We start from the raw sequence: 15,506 nt of genomic DNA, 5'->3' as shown, positions 1-15,506 counted from the left end.
GCGTTTGGGCTCACTAGTTGCAACATGGGGGCTTAGTTGCCCCAAGGCATGTGGAATCCTAGTTCCCCAGCCAAGGATCAAACCCAAGTCCTCTGCATGGGAAGGTGGATTCTTAATTACCAGGCCAACAGGGAAGTCCCAGTGTGTGTGAATAAGAGCAACCCCACAGCATTTACCTTGATCTGATATTAACCAGATGTGTGAGTGGGTGCCAAGTTGACTCAGGCGTGTTTGACTCTTTTCCACCCCATGGACTGACTGCAGCCTGCCAGGCTCCTCTGTCAATGGGATTCTCCGGGCAAGAATACTGGGGTGGGTTGCCATGCCTTCCTCTAGGGGATTTTTCTGATAACCCAGGGATCGAACCTGAGCCTCCTGTGTCTCTTACATTGCACCCAAATTCTATATCACTGAGTCACCAGGGAAGCCCAGTATTAACATGGCAGTGATAAAAAAATACGAACAAAAGTCTTAAAACAGTGCTGCCAGTAAAGGATACCTACCTACCAACCACATCGGTACTGCCTTCTCAAGTCCACCACACTGACATTTTCACTGGGGACCCTGGAGCAGCCACGCATCTCTGTCCTCTTCATGGCTGGGCCTACGTGTCTTCCTGTTGGAAAAAATCTCTCGCACACACTCATCAAACCAACTACCCAGCCCCCTCTCTGCATGCTGGGAAGCCTGGGTGGTGCTGGCACAGGGTCCCAGAAAGGGTTCGGCCTCCCAGGCCCTGGGAGGAAGGGCAGGCGGTGGGAAAGGGGAGCCTGCATGAGCACTAGCTGGTCCCAGGCAGACCCCCTGGTGGCCTAGGACTGCGCTTCCAGCCCCACCCGTGCGGGCAGCTGAGGTGACTCAAGCCTCCCCCCGGCCCCCAAGCAGAGACCTGCTGTCTCATTGTTTTTCTCCTTCGTCCTTCTGAGGGAGGATTCAGAGAGTTGGCAGTGAGTCATTTGGTGAGTCAGCTTCTGGGAGCCCTGGCTGCCTCAGCCCAAATCTGAGACACCTGGTTCTGCCGGGCGGGCGGAGGGGGGCACCCCGCTCTCTTGTGTGTTTGGGGGTTTCTCCCAGCCAGCCCCATTTCAGAAATTCAACAAGCAGGTTGTGCACCTGCCTGGCCCTGCAGCCCCCACCTAGCTTTCAGGTGACAGAGCTGGGCCTCTTGTCTCCTCTCCCTGCTGGCCTCCCTTGTGGGAGGGGGTTATGAAAGGACAGTGCCAAGGTCAGAGGTCAGGATGTTGACTCCTAGGTGGGTAGGACACCTGGCTCCCTGGCCAGGTCTCCATCCAAACTGCTACCTGCCTGCCCCCATTTTAACCCCAACCGGACCCCTGCTGACCAGTGTCCACATACCTAGGGGAAAAAACTGGAACTGGGGAATAAATAATAAAGAAATGGGTTTCCCTGGTGGCTCAGACGGTAAAGAATCTGCATGCTTTATGGATCCCTGGGTCGGGAAGATCCCCTGGAGAAGGACACAGCAACCCACTCCAGTATTCTTGCCTGGAGAATCCCATGGACAGAGGAGCCTGGCGGACTACAGTCCTTGGGGTCGCAGAGTTGGACACGACTGAACGACTCAGAACGGGGAATAAATAATTTATTGAAGTTGGAGGAATAAATAAGATACGTGGGTGCGGTTACAAATAACTGTAAAAAGCATTGACATGTATATACACAAAGGCGCTCCGGGCCTAAGGGGTGGGGCCTGAGCCCGGGGAGGGGCGGGGCCTCCCGCGGAGGCGATCCGGCGCCGGGTCGCGGGCGCCCCCCGGAGGTAGACGGCTTAATTACAACGGAGGAGACCGCGAGAGCCTTGTCCCTAGTCCGCGCGGCGCCTCTCGGCCCCGCGCCCCCAGGGCCCAGCCCCGGCGGCCTGTGGGCCTGCCCCGCTGCGAGCGCCCGCGAAGCTGCACCCCCTGCACGATCCTCTGCACCCAGGAGCGGTGGGCGGCCAGACTGATGTAGACCCCGGGCCGGTTGCGCTCCGCACAGCCCTCGCCCCAGCTGATGACGCCCGCCAGCAGCCAGGTGCCCTCGACCTGGCACATCAGGGGGCCTCCGGAGTCGCCCTGAAGAGAGGAAGGAAGGTGAGGGGCCCGCGTGAGCCAAGGCGTGGGCAGAGCCCAGCACCCGCGCCGCAGCAGGTGGCGGACGGGCCATTTCTCCAGACCCTGGGGCCTGGACCCGCGAGGCCCCCCACCCCCCGCCCCCCGCCCCCCGCCCCCGTCCCAGGCTCATTCCTGGTGAGAAGCACCTAGTGCTAGACCTTCTCCCTCACAGCCCTGGAGGCACAGAGCGAGGGTTGTGATCTGCCTCACTGATGAGAAACCACGGCTCAGAAAGAAGAATGTCTCAGACCGGGTCTGCAAGGTCCCACAGTCCGCCACCCTCCTCCCTGTAGCCCGCTGAGGGGGGAGGCCAGGACCACAGCACCCACTCCTTGGATGCGGCTTCCTAAGAATGGGGTCAGGCACACCCCATTCTCACCATGTCTCACCATGTCTGATGTATGAACAAAGGCAAGAACAGCTGAGCCTGGCTGGGGCCGGGTTCTGTAGGCATCTCTCTAGGGGGACTGCCAGGTCAGGGCAGATTCTAGACCGAGGCCCAGCAAGGTGAGGGGTGTTGGAGCTGAGTGGGGCAGGGCCAGGAAGGAGGCAGGTGCTCACCAGACAGGCGTCGCGCTCCCCCTCCAAGTAGCCAGCACACAGCATGTCCTCGGTGATGGCGCCCTGCCCAGCTCCCCTCCAGTACAGGCGGCCGCAGGTGGCTGAGTCGATGATGGGGACCTTCAGCTTCTGGAGGGTCTGAGGGTGGGGCAGTGGCACTGGGAGCAGAGAGGAGAGAGTCAGGCTTGGGAGGCTCTGCTGCTGGCCTCCTCAGTCCTCTCCATCCCCCTTAGGAGCATTTCTCAAAGGGTAAATGGATCAACTCTGTCAGGCTCGGCCACGATGCCCGCAGAAAACTCAAATCCCAGGACTCCACTCTGGACCTACTGAATCCTAAAGGAATGTGCAGCCTGAAATTCTGAACCTTTAATGAGATCTCTGATGCCCACAAGAAAGTTCAAACCAATGACCCTGCTTGTCCCGTCTCAGGCACTACTTTATCCAGCTTGAGGACTGCTACAGACTAATGGCCACTTGGTGCTGAATGTTATCGGGACTTGAAGGACCTCCCCATCCCCTAGAGGGATTGTAGACCCTAGGGTTGGTTGGTCACTTTCCCCAGTCCATAAATCCAGCTTTCACCGGAGCCCCTAAGAATGACCATGGGGAGGCTGGCTGAAACTTCAGTGTCAGTGGGATTCCCCAGATGCCCAAAATGGTGTCATTTCTCTTAATTCTTCTGAAATCTGGTTAAAGTCCCATTTTCTTACATTTTGTCCTTTCTTAGTCTCTCCTCTCTCCCTCTCTCTCTCTTTCTACAGATACACACACACACACACACACACACACACACACACACACTCTACAGCTTTTCTGCTTCTTACTTTCTAATCTGCTTTGTGTTCTAGATGAGGTTTTCCAAACTTCCAGACTTGGTTTGTCAATTATATTTTACCCTTATGGGGAAGACTCTTGAGAGTCCCTTGGACTGCAAGGAGATCCAACCAGTCCATTCTGAAGGAGATCAGCCCTGGATGTTCTTTGGAAGGAATGATGCTAAAGCTGAAACTCCAGTACTTTGGCCACCTCATGGAAAGAGTTGATTCATTGGAAAAGACTGATGCTGGGAGGGATTGGGGGCAAGAGGAAAAGGGGACAACCGAGGATGAGATGGCTGGACGGCATCACCGACTCGATGGACGTGAGTTTGAGTGAACTCCAGGAGATGGTGATGGACAGGGAGGCCTGGTGTGCTGTGATTCATGGAGTCGCAAAGAGTTGGACACGACTGAGTGACTGAACTGAACTGAACTGAACTGATGGAGATTTTTTTCCTGGGAATTTTGCCTGCAATTGTGTCATGATGCCACCAGGGGGCACCTACTTCTGACTTGGAATCTCAGGGCTGTTTTCTCATTCCCAGGGCTGGGCTTGGCCCCATAGAACTCTCTAGTGTGTGTGTGCTCAGTCACTAAGTGGTGTCTGACTCTTTGCGACCCCGTGGACTGTAGCCCTCCAGGCTCCTCTGTCCTTGGGGTTTTCCAGGCAAGAATACTGGAGCAGGTTACCATTTCCGTCTCCTGCATTGGCAGGTGAATTTTTAACCCCTGAGCTACCTGAGAAGCCCCAGAAACCTATCAGTCTTTCCTATATCACTTCATAGCTTGGTTGATCTGGCAGTCAGAACACAGCTTAAGTTACCTTTTAACTAGAACTGATCTGAAGTTGTCTACCTTTGTTTCTAGGTCATCACATTTCTGGGCTGCAGACCATCTTTTTTCCTCTGGATCATGCTCGGCCCCTGGCTTCTGTTCTTTGCCACCCATGGGACCTGTATTTCCCAGTGTTTGCTACCCTCTGTCCCCACCCACCCCTGCCCTGGAAAAAGCTGCACCTCCATCGTGGACGCTCCCCCAGCCGGCAATCCAGCAGTCGGTATCCGGAGAGAGCTGGACGGTGGAGTCGGGCAGGCAGATGGGCAGGACACGCTCAGAGAACTGGATGGCGTGCTCCAGGTGCACCAGGGCGATGTCAGCGCGGGAGCCCTCCTTCCAGGAGTACACAGGGTGGGGCTGCGCCCAGGCGATACCCACCTCCTGGGACCTCGGGCCAGGGTTCCCCAGCTGCCAGGCCCCCAGCAGTACAGAGAACTGGGTTGGTTTGTCCAGATTACTAAAAGGAAGAGGGTGGGGGTTGGCATCAGCCAGGAACTGCTGGGTGGCCAGGAAGGGCTTGGGAAGGGTTTCTGGGGAATGGCACACATATGAAGGCCCCTGGAGTGCAAAGGGGGGGCGTCCCTGGTGGCTCAGTGGTAAAGAACCTGTCTGCAATGCAGGAGACAGGGATTTGATCCCTGGGTCAGGATGAACCCCTGGAGAAGGGAATGGCTACCCACTCCAATATTCTTGTCTGGGAAATCCCATGGACGTTGGAGCCTGCCAGTCCTGGGCACACATGCACTGCGTGCAAAAGAGGCTTCTGGGCAGAAGCCAGAGCTCTCCTGAGGGACCCAAGACCGGAAGGAGGCCTGGAAACCGGGGCTGGATGGGCAGCCTGGGGTCTGGGATAGTGAGTGGAGGGGCGGGCGGAGCGCACGTACTCCTTGAAGCAGTGGGCGGCTGTGAGCACCCAGCGGCTGGTGAGCAGGGAGCCCGCGCAGTGGTGGGTGCCGTTCTTCCGGATGCTCACGACCCAGGGCCACTCGGCGTCGGAGCTGTCCTCGCCCCCTACAATCCGGTTGAGCTGCAGGCGCTTTCCGCAGGCTGGGGGGCCTGGTCGGGGCGGTGGGGGGGGGGGAATCTGTCAAACTCTGAGCGCTGTCCGTCCTCCTTCCAACTCCCTTTCCTGGCTTCGAGCACCAAGGCCTGTGCGCTGCTCTCCCTTCAACACGGCCCGGCCGCCTGCCTGCCTGACCCTTCCGTCCTCTGCCCTCCCTGAGCTGGGCACTTCGTCCTCTAGTCCCCTGGTCCTTTCACCTGCTGGGGCAGCTCAGTCACCTCCTGCTCCACACACACACACACACACACACACACACACACACACACACACCGCCTCTCCTCCTTGACCCCCTGGGCCTCCTCTCCTGAGCCTTCTTCTCCAGCTCAAACCCCCTCCTGCCCCACTGCCCACTCCTGACCTGCCCCCCACAGACAGACACGCAGGCTTCCTCCCTCCCCCGCTTTCCTGAGGTCAGTTCAGACTTACCAGCCGTCTTGACAGCATCCAGTGTGGCTGAGGGCAAGAGAAAGAAAGGGTCAGGCCGGTGGAGGGGCTCTCTGGTGCCCTGCGACCCTCCCCAGTGGCTGAGTCCCAGGGCCTCAGGGTCACGCTGCTGGGTGGGGCATTTCCCGGAGCCTGGGCAGGGCGGGCAGAAACCTCAGGCCCTGACTATGAGCGGCAGCCTCAGCCTCCCCATAGCTTTGTGTCCAGCCTGTGCCCTGGGGGCGGTGGGGGCCAGGTCTGGGGTGGGGGGTCTCATGGCGGGTGAGCATGAGAACTCCCTCGCAGGCTCCAGGTCCGGATGCTGCCTCCCCAGCAGTGAACGGAGGAGACAGGGGAGACAAGAGTGGAAGGGAAGAGGGTAAAGCAGAAGCCGAGCCAAGAGCCCTGAGCGCTGACTGGGCCTACGGGTACCTGCAGTGTTTCCTGTGCTTCTCACGGCTGCAGGGGAAACTGAGGCTCAGAACAGGCAAATTACAAAACAGAGAGAGCGAGACAGCAGAGGAGAGGAGAGGAAGGACTCAGCAGGACCAGGGAGGAAGTGGGGGGTGGGCAGTGGGGGAGGCCCAGGCCAGCAGGCCCGCAGGACTCACCTGGAGCGGCCAGAATCAACAGGGAGGCTAGGACCCTGAGGCAGGGCGCCCGCAGGGTGGGGGGAGTCGCGGGAACCACCATGGCGCGCCGATGGGAGTGCCCGGTTCCCCCGCAGGCCGCCCCAGGTTTTATCCTGGGAGGCGGAATGCCGTCGGACCAGTCCCCCGAGTGAGTGGCAGTAGGTCATAGGGAGGGGTGGGGCTTCCGGGAGGAAATAAGCCGTTAAGGGGTCTGGCGGGTGGGCTTCCAGCTGCACCCTCTACCTGGGGCCTGCATGGGGCTCTGCAGGGGCAAGCGGGGACCCTGGGCCCCGGGGTCTAGGCTGGGCCTTGATGTTGACTGGGGGCACGGGGCAGAGGAAGGCCCCCCAAGCTTGAAAGGGAGGCGCCAGACCCTGCGGGCCTGGAAGCTGGGTGTGGGCTGTTGGGTAGGCCCAGGGGCCTCAGGGAGGTGGGGGCTGGCGAGGGGCTGCCAGAGGCTCCCTAACGGGCCCTGTGACTCAGCGGGAGACCTGGCCCAGCCCGTTAACCCACTTCCCGAAGGCCGTGAATCAGGCCCCCAGGAGCCACCTGTCCCGGGTCCCCCTTCCTGTGGGCCCCGTCACTGGGCAGCCAGAGGACTCATCTCACCTGGATGTCCGGGATGCTTAGGCGGGGCAGCAGCTGTCCAGGTGGCTGAGACAGATGTGGCTGCCTGCAGAGGCCAGGAGGCCCCACAACCCCCTAGCTCTGATCTCCCGGGACCACCCCACCCCCCGACTCCCCACTGGGGTCAGAGGGCTGCTGGGTGGTGCTTGATGGGGAGCCCCAGGAGCGGGGGTGGTGTTGGGTCCAAGTACTTCCCTGAGGAGCCTGCCCGCCTAATCCCGGAGCCCCCACCTTGCAGTCCGCCCTCCAGACACCCGCACCCCAAGCAAGAGGAGTGGGGCTGTCTCCAAAACAAACTGTGTATCTCTGACCTTCCGTCATTTCATCCACAAACTTTGTCCTGGCCTTCTCTGTTAATGGACATAACAGGAGGTAAACCAGTCCATCCTAAAGGAAATCAACCCTGATTATTCATTGGAAGGACTGATGCTGAAGCTGAAGCTCCAATACTTTGGCCACCTGATGTGAAGAACTGACTCATTGGAAAAGACCCCGATGCTGGGAAAGATTGAGGGCAGGAGGAGAAGGGGACGACAGAGGATGAGATGGTTGGATGGCATCACCGATTCAATGGACATGAATTTGAACAAACTCCAGGAAATAGTGAAGGACAGGGAAGTCTGGTCCATGAGGTCAAAAAGAGTCAGACCCGACTTAGCAACTATGTTTCATCAACTGTGCTAAAGCCTATGACTGTGTGGATCATAACAAACTGTGGAAAGCTCTTAAAGAGATGGGAATACCAGATGATCGTACCTGTCTCCTGAGAAACCTGCATGCAGGTCAAGAAGCAACAGTTAGAACCCTGTATGGAACAACTGATTGGTTCAGGATTGAGAAAGGAGTGCGACTGGCCTGTCTGCTGTCACTCTGTTTATTTAACCTCTACACTGAGCTCATCATGAGAAATACCGGGCTGGATGAGTTACAAGCTGGAATCAAGATAAGCATGAGAAACGTCAACAGCCTCAGATATGCAGATGATACCACTCTAATGGCAGAAAGCAAAGAGGAACTAAAGAACCTCCTGATGAGGGTGAAGGAGGAGAGTGAAAAAACTAACTTAAAACTAAATACTAAAGGAAACTAAGATCATGGCATCTGACTCCATCACTTCATGGCAAATAGAAGGGGAAAGGGTGGAGGCAGAGACAGATTTCCTCTTCGTGGGCTCTATAATCACCGTGGATGGTGGCTGCAGCCATGAAAACAATAGCCACCTCCTTTAATCTGCAAAGTCTCCATTATTATTCCCATTCTGCAGATGAGCAAACTGAGCCCACTTAGGGAAGTTAGTGACTTACCCAAGGTCTCCCAGCTGGTAAGTGGAGGAACCCAGAGGTGAACCCCCTTTCAGAGCCCAATCCAGTAGACGGACCAACTGGGCTCAGAAGTGCTGGGTAGGTGGGAGCCCAGGGGAGGGACCTGATGTTGGCAGGGGACGAGGGCAGCGAGCGAGGGCTGCCCAGAAAGAGGACCTTGAAAGGGAGGCTGGGACTTCCCTGGCCGTCCCGTGGTTAAGAATCTGCCTGCCAGTGCAGGGGAAACCTGTTCGACCCCTGGTCCTGGAAGATCCCACATGCCTCGGAGCAACTAAGTCCACGAGCTGCAGCGCCTGTGCCCTCGCGCCCTGGAGCCCACGCTCTGCAACAAGAGAAGCCACCGCCTTGAGAACATGTTGGAAGGAAAAGCAGGCCCCGCTCGCCGCAACTGGAGAAAGCCCATGCACAGCAATGAAGACCCCACACAGCCAGGAGTGAATAATTTTCCTTTTTAAATGGGGGAGGCTGAAGGAGAGGCTGGAACTGACCCTTCAGAGGCTGGGGATGGGGGCTGCGGGGGAGGGAAGCCCGAGGTTGGGGGAGAGAGAGAGGGAGTAAGCACCTGGTGGGTGGGTCAGGGCGCTGGAAGGGTTGCCGTGAGGGTCCTGCCCACCAGGGCTTCTCCCAACCCCACGGCTTAGCCAGCACACAACCTGCACCCCCCCAGAGCTTGCCCACCTTCTTGGGCTGTTAGGGCTTCTGAGAGCCTGCGAGACTCCTTGGAGATGGTCGGTACCAAGGTCGGTCCTTGGTATCTTACTGGCCCCTGCTTCAGTGGGGCAGGCAGGAGGCAGCTCAAACCTGGATCCAGAGATGCCCTCCTGCTGCGTGGAGGCTCCTGCCCCACTCCACCTGAAGACAAGGCCAGGGTGGGGCGCCCAAGCCTGAACGGCCCCTGGCAGACTCACTCACCTCTGTCCCAGGGCTGGGGGCAGGGAGACTGTGCGGAGACAGGGTGGCCCAGGTGAGGGGAGCCTCCACTGGGTTCCGGGCTGCAATGCCAGCGGGGTGAGGGGAGGGCGTCTCTCCAGCCCCCTCCCCCACCCATTCTCTGTCCTGGGTCCATCTCTGTGCCCCTCATGCTCCCCCAGCCCACTCCCTTCCTGCAACTAAGGCGGCTGGCCTCCCCAGCTCACCCTGCAGGCATTTATGGGCACCTGCTGTGTGCCAGGTCCTGGGCTGACATCAGGTCCTACCCTCAGGCTGCACACATCTCCCGGGGGTGGGAGGCAGGTGAGCAGGTAATGATGGCACAGTGTCCTGGGCCGATGGGCACAGAGGCCTGGGACTGGGGTAGGAGGGAGGGGGTGGAGGGTGTGGACCCTGGAGGGCCCTCCTGAGGGTGGGTGTCCTGTGCTGTGACTCCCAGAGGGAGGGACGGTGAGGAGGCTTCCCACGGACCTGGGTTGGTACTTGGTGCCCACTGGTGCTCAGTGGATGCTTGTCGAGTGAATAAACAAGTGAGGGAGACTTGAGTCTGGAGAATTCCACTGGGGACCGGCTGCGCCACCTCCTGCCTCTCTGGTTCCTCTCTGTGCCAGCTTCTCCTGCCATTCTGCTCCACTGCCTAGGTGACCCAAGGGGCAGGCATGTGCCCTGAGATGTTGCTGTCCTTGAGACAGGGTGGCCAGGAAGTTGGGGAGAAAAGGAAATCCAGAAAAGCCAGTGGAAAATGCCTGGAACAAGTCCTGGAAAAGGGACCCCCAGACCGGCTCCCCAGTTCCCAAGGAGTAGAGCCCTTGCCCTGATCCAGCATTCATTCAAACAGAATATTCATCGAGTCCCCACCCCGACCCCGCTGTATGCCAGATGCACGCCAGGCAATCTGGCTGGGCATCTCTTCACCAGGGCCGGAGACGGATGGGCAGCCCACCCTGCCACCCCATCTCTGTGTGCCTGCCAGGCTGCCTCGGGCCACTGGTGAATTTGCAGGGAGCTGGGGGTGGCAGGGTAGGGCTGCAGAGGTACCCGAGGGCAAGCTGCCAGAGCCAGCAGAGCTCAGTCCAAAGGAGCGTCTTGCGCCCCACCCCTCTCCCGGCATCTCAGCTGTAGGCACCGGCGGGCAGGGCACACATCCCTTGATGTGACTGATAATGACCGGGAGTATCCCTTCAGTGTCCAGTGAAGTCTACCGAACACCTGCTGCGATACAGCCGCGAACAATCCTGAAGCCATCCTGCCCCTGCGGCAGAGATGCCGATGGGGACAGAAGAAATAACAGGAGTGAATAAACCGTTTAATCTAGAAAATCCCATGGATGGAGGAGCCTGGTAGGCTGCAGTCAACGGGGTCGTTAAGAGTCGGACACGACTGAGCTACTTCACTTTCACTTTCATGCATTGGAAAAGGAAATGGCAACCCACTCCAGTGTTCTTGCCTGGAGAATCCCAGGGACGGGGGAGCCTGGTGGACTGCTGTCCATGGGGTCGCAGAGTCGGACACGACTGAAGTGACTTAGCAGCCGCAGCAGCAGCAGCTGCTCAAGTCTCTGGGGGTAAACCAAAGCTGGAAGGCGCTCTGGTGAAGGGGTGGGGATGGTAGGGGGTATGGGAGGTGGGGGGCGGGGTGAGGGTTGTAATCTTAAGTGAGGAGCCTGGGACAGTGCAGCCTTGAGCTGAGGCTGGCAGGACAGGGCCAAGGTCAGAGCCCATTCCTCCTCCGCAGGAGGAGCCAACTCAGAGGCTCGGGTGAGACTTCCCTGGTGGTCGAGTGGTTAAGACTTCGCCTGCCAATGTGGGGAGCACAGGTTCAATTCCTGCTCAGGGATGGAAGACCCCACATGCCGCTTGGCCACAGACCAAAAGCTCGGGCGGGTGGGACTGGGGGTGGCCTGGCCCGGCTGCCCGGCCGCCCCGTGGAGGTGACTCTGAGCCTGGCTCCAGAGGATGACCTGGGGACTCTAGAAGAGGTGGGAAGAGCGTTCCGGGGTGTGAGACCGCACAGCTCAGGGCACAGGCACAGGGTGCTCGGGACAGAGGCCCCCGGACCACCAGGGTCCTCGTGGACCCACCCGCAGAAGGGAGCCTTGGCTTGGGGGCAGGAGCCCCACAGACAAACCCAGCAGACAGCACCTGCCGCGGGACCTGCTCTCCCCTCTGGGGCTCGTTCCCACACCGTTGGGCCCTGGCTCTGAGCTCGGTCTCTGAGCGGGGGAGGAGAGCCTCGGGGGTGGGGTGGGGTGGGGGCCATGCTGAACCCCCGGCAGGCCACTTGGCTCTGAGACCAGCATGGCTGTGCACCAGGGTGGAATCCAGCCCTCCAGTCAGACCTGCACTGTTGTGTTTGTTTTTTCAATTGGCCAAATCCACACTGAAAAAAAAAAGCCTGGGGGATTCCCTGGCGGTCCAGTGGTTAAGACTCCACGCTCCCAATGCAGGGGCACAGGTTCGATCTCTGGTCAGGGAACTGGATTCCCCATGCCATGTGGTGTGGCCAAAAAAGCAAATAAATCTGTGTTTTGGCCAGTGCTGCTGTGAACACGACTGTACAAGTGCCTGAGTCCCTGCTTGCACACTCATGTCTATGGCAGCCAAAAAGGTGAAACAATCCAGTGTCCACCAGTGGATGAATGGATAGAGAAAAGGTGGTCCATTGTGTCCTATTCAGCATAAAAAGGAAAGAAGCGCTGACCCCTGCTACAACACCGCTGAACCTTGGGGGCATTATGCCGGGTCAAACAGGCTGGACACAAGAGGACAGGTACTGCATGATTCGCTGCCTGAGGTCACTAGAGCAGCTAAACTCAGACAGCAGAGGGCGGGGGGAGGGGCAGCGGAGTTGGTGTCTGACGGGGAGGGAGTTTGTTTGAGAAGATGAGGAGTTCTGGAGATGGAGGGCTGCCCAACACTGAACGTATGCAATGCCATCAGCTATACACGAGCACATGGTTAAAATGGTAAATCTTCTGTATATTTCACTACAACTGAAAGATGGAGAAAGAAATCTGAATGTCTACCTTTTCATGAACCTCAGGAGCAGAGGCAACCCCGGGCCCCGCTGGGCTGAGAGGTCTGAATCCATCCCAACCTACCCTCCACCCCTGCATTCTGTGGTGCTGCTCAGGCCATTGTGACTCTGGGCATCTCTGCTCTCGGAGGGCAGGGCCTGGGACAGAACAGAAGCTCTGTCCACATCAGGTGATGAGTAAGCTCCCAGGGCAAGCAAAGCACTCTGAAGGGGCCAGGGACACAGCAGCGGCTTCTTGCAACCAGGCCTCAGTTTACCCATCTGTGTAGAGGGCCTGTCAGCACCGCCATGCCTCTTATGATCCTGCAGGCAAAGGGCAGGCGCTGCACCAGGCTGAGTGCCAACTGAGCAGCGGTCAGGCTGTGCAGTCTGCAGGCAAGGCTGTCTGGGGCACTAGTGGTTTTGAGGAAAGTGGCCTGGCTGGTCTCAGGGACACTGCTCAGTTCAGTCAGTTCATTCGCTCAGTCGTGTCTGACTCTTTGCAACCCTATTGGCTGCAGCATGCCAGGCTTCCCTGTCCGTCACCAAACCCCAGAGCTTACTCAAACTCATGTCCATTGAGTCGGTGATGCTATCCAATCATCTCATCCTCTGTCGTCCCCTTCTCCTCCCACCTTCGATCTTTCCCAACATCAGGGTCTTTTCAAATGAGTCAGTTCTTCACGTCAGGTGGCCAAAGTATTGGAGCTTCACCTTCAGCATCAGTCCTTCTAATGAACACCCAGGACTGATCTCCTTTAGGATGAACTGGTTGGATCTCCTTGCAGTCCAAGGGACTCTCAAGAGTCTTCTCCAATACCACAGTTCAAAAGCATGAATTCTTCGGCACTCAGCTTTCTTTATAGTCTAACTCTCACATCCATATGTGACTACTGGAAAAACCATAGCATTGACTAGATGGACCTTAGTCGGCAAAGTAATGTCTCTGTTTTTTAATATGCTATCTAGGTTGGTCGTAACTTTTCTTCCAACGAGCAACCGTTTTTTAATTTCATGGCTGCAGTCACCATCTGCAGTGATTTTGGAGCCCCCAAAGATAAAGTCTGCCACTGTTTCCACTGTTTCTCTATCTATTTGGCATGAACTGAGGGCACCAGATGCCATGATCTTAGTTTTCTGAATGTTGAGTTTAAGCCAACTTTTTCACTTTCCTCTTTCACTTTTATCAAGAGGTTCTTTAGTTCTTCTTCGCTTTCTGCCATAAGTGTGTCATCTGCATATCTGAGGTTATTGATATTTCTCCCAGCAATCTTGATTCCAGCTTATGCTTCATCCAGTCCAGTGTTTCTCATGATGTACTCTGCATATAAGTTAAATAAGCAGGGTGACAATATACAGACTTGACATACTCCTTTCCTGATTTAGAACCAGTCTGTTGTTCCATGTCCAGTTCTAACTGTTGCTTACAGATTTCTCAGGAGGCAGGTCAGGAGGTCTGGTATTCCCATCTTTTTAAGAATTTTCCACAGTTTGTTGTGACACCAGCTGACATTTTGTCACCTTCCCAACTAGGACTCCCTTCCTTCTTTCTAACACACTTCTGAACTGTCCTGGGAGCTCAGGTGTTGTTGCAGAAACCAGTACTCGAGAAACCAAGCCCCACACTCAGAGAGTTGGAGAACTCAGGTTTATTATGCCAGCGAGCCCAGAGGAGTTAACACTCCAAGCTCTGAACCTTGGACACAGGGGTTACAGAGTTTTGATACATGAACAGGCATGATTAAACGGGGTTTTGGGTTTGCAGCGGTTGAGCGATTGCAAAGAGCAAGACAAGGGTGAGTGAAATAATCTCCAGTTTCTAACATTGTGAGTCCCCACTTTCTGACATCTACATGATCCAGACTTTGCAAGGAGCAAGCTGAGTTACAGAGGCAGAAGGACCAGGAGGTTAATTTTACCTTTTCCTCTTTATTCCCCCTTCTTGATGCTTCTGTCACTCGTAGAAAGCATCATCTCATGTTTTGGTAGGACATGCAGAGTTCCCCATCGTTCAGGGGGCTATATTGAGCTGCTACCATTTGTAACTTTATGGATTTAATTCAAGAAGTTATGAACTGGGAAATAGCACTGAGAATACAAGGGCCAAAGAAGAGCACTGCGAAGAACACGAAGAGAGGACCGGTTAAAGGGAGAAGCCACGATGCCCAGCTCCAGATGTTGTTCCAGTTACCCCAGGAATTTGCTAGTTCCTCTCTCCTTTTTATGATTCGTTCCCTTAGCTGTTGGGCCATGTCCCTGACTATTCCTGATTGGTTTTCATAAAAGCAACATTCTTCATTTAAGAAGAGGCAGAGTCCTCCCTCTTCAGCTGTCAGTAGGTCTAGCCCTCTCCTATTCTGTAAAACCACCCCAGCCAGGGAGTCTACCTGGTCCTGTAAGGCCCCTAAAGAACTGGCCACTCTCTCCATGTCATCTGTGAAGTCCTTGGATAGTGTATGGTAGAAGGTGGTTGATGAAGCAATTCCTCCTATTCCCATACCTGTCCCAGCCGCGATTCCCAGGCCAACTAGTAGGGATACAAACTGGATGGCTCTTTTTGACCGTGTATGTGCTGCCACAGGTACGGTGAGAGTCTGGTGGTTAGGGCCAATAGTCATCTGGGGAGTGAGGAAAGCTAAGGCGAAGATACCCATCCAGTTGACAGGTAGACATAAGTAAGCATCTGGCCCACGAAGAAAAGGTCTTGATGGGGCAGCCCCATATTGTGTTTGTGGGAGGATGAGTGGGCCACTCACCTTTTAAAGTTTGATTGCATTGGTCCCTGGCTAAATGGCCTACAGGTTCCGTTCCTCCATCATTTGTAAAGGATTCTGGAGCCTTTTGAGTTAACGCAATTGCCCTTAAGACTGGCCCTTGTAAGGGTTGATCTACAGGAGTCCCCAGGGCTGTTGCATTATTCAGTGGTACTGGTGTGGCTAAGCACCATGGAGCGCCTAAGGATGAGCAAAGCCAGCAGCAGTCCCCAGCTAGCTGGGGCTGGTGTCATTAACAAGGAGATGAGTTGTGTTGCGAACCCAGTACAGACTGGGGTCTGGAGAGGTGAACTCTGTGACCTGGTCACGCTGCCGCAGGCAAAGCCTTATTTTTTAGGGCAAAGTTGGTCCGTGATTTCATTTGTGTTATTGTCCCTGTCTAGGAGGTTC

General features: G+C 56.4%; 1 protein-coding gene across 1 annotated transcript; it reads right to left on the bottom strand.

The window, feature by feature from the left end:
* Nucleotides 1-1,582: 1,582 nt before the first annotated feature.
* On the bottom strand, nucleotides 1,583-6,574 carry PRSS22 (serine protease 22). The gene is made up of 6 exons (XM_040254619.1): nucleotides 6,428-6,574; nucleotides 5,820-5,846; nucleotides 5,215-5,386; nucleotides 4,510-4,787; nucleotides 2,676-2,833; nucleotides 1,583-2,075 (listed from the first exon to the last, which is right to left on the bottom strand). Exons 1-6 carry the CDS (start codon nucleotides 6,507-6,509, stop codon nucleotides 1,794-1,796), a joined length of 999 nt encoding a protein of 332 aa, XP_040110553.1. The 5' UTR covers nucleotides 6,510-6,574; the 3' UTR covers nucleotides 1,583-1,793.
* Nucleotides 6,575-15,506: the final 8,932 nt, after the last annotated feature.

This window comes from Oryx dammah, unplaced genomic scaffold (assembly GCF_014754425.2).
Source record: "Oryx dammah isolate SB20612 unplaced genomic scaffold, SCBI_Odam_1.1 HiC_scaffold_2, whole genome shotgun sequence".
NCBI classification, from domain to species: Eukaryota; Metazoa; Chordata; class Mammalia; order Artiodactyla; family Bovidae; genus Oryx; species Oryx dammah.
The sequence above is the reverse complement of the archived record's forward strand: the minus strand, read 5'-3'. Positions and strand labels throughout refer to the sequence as shown.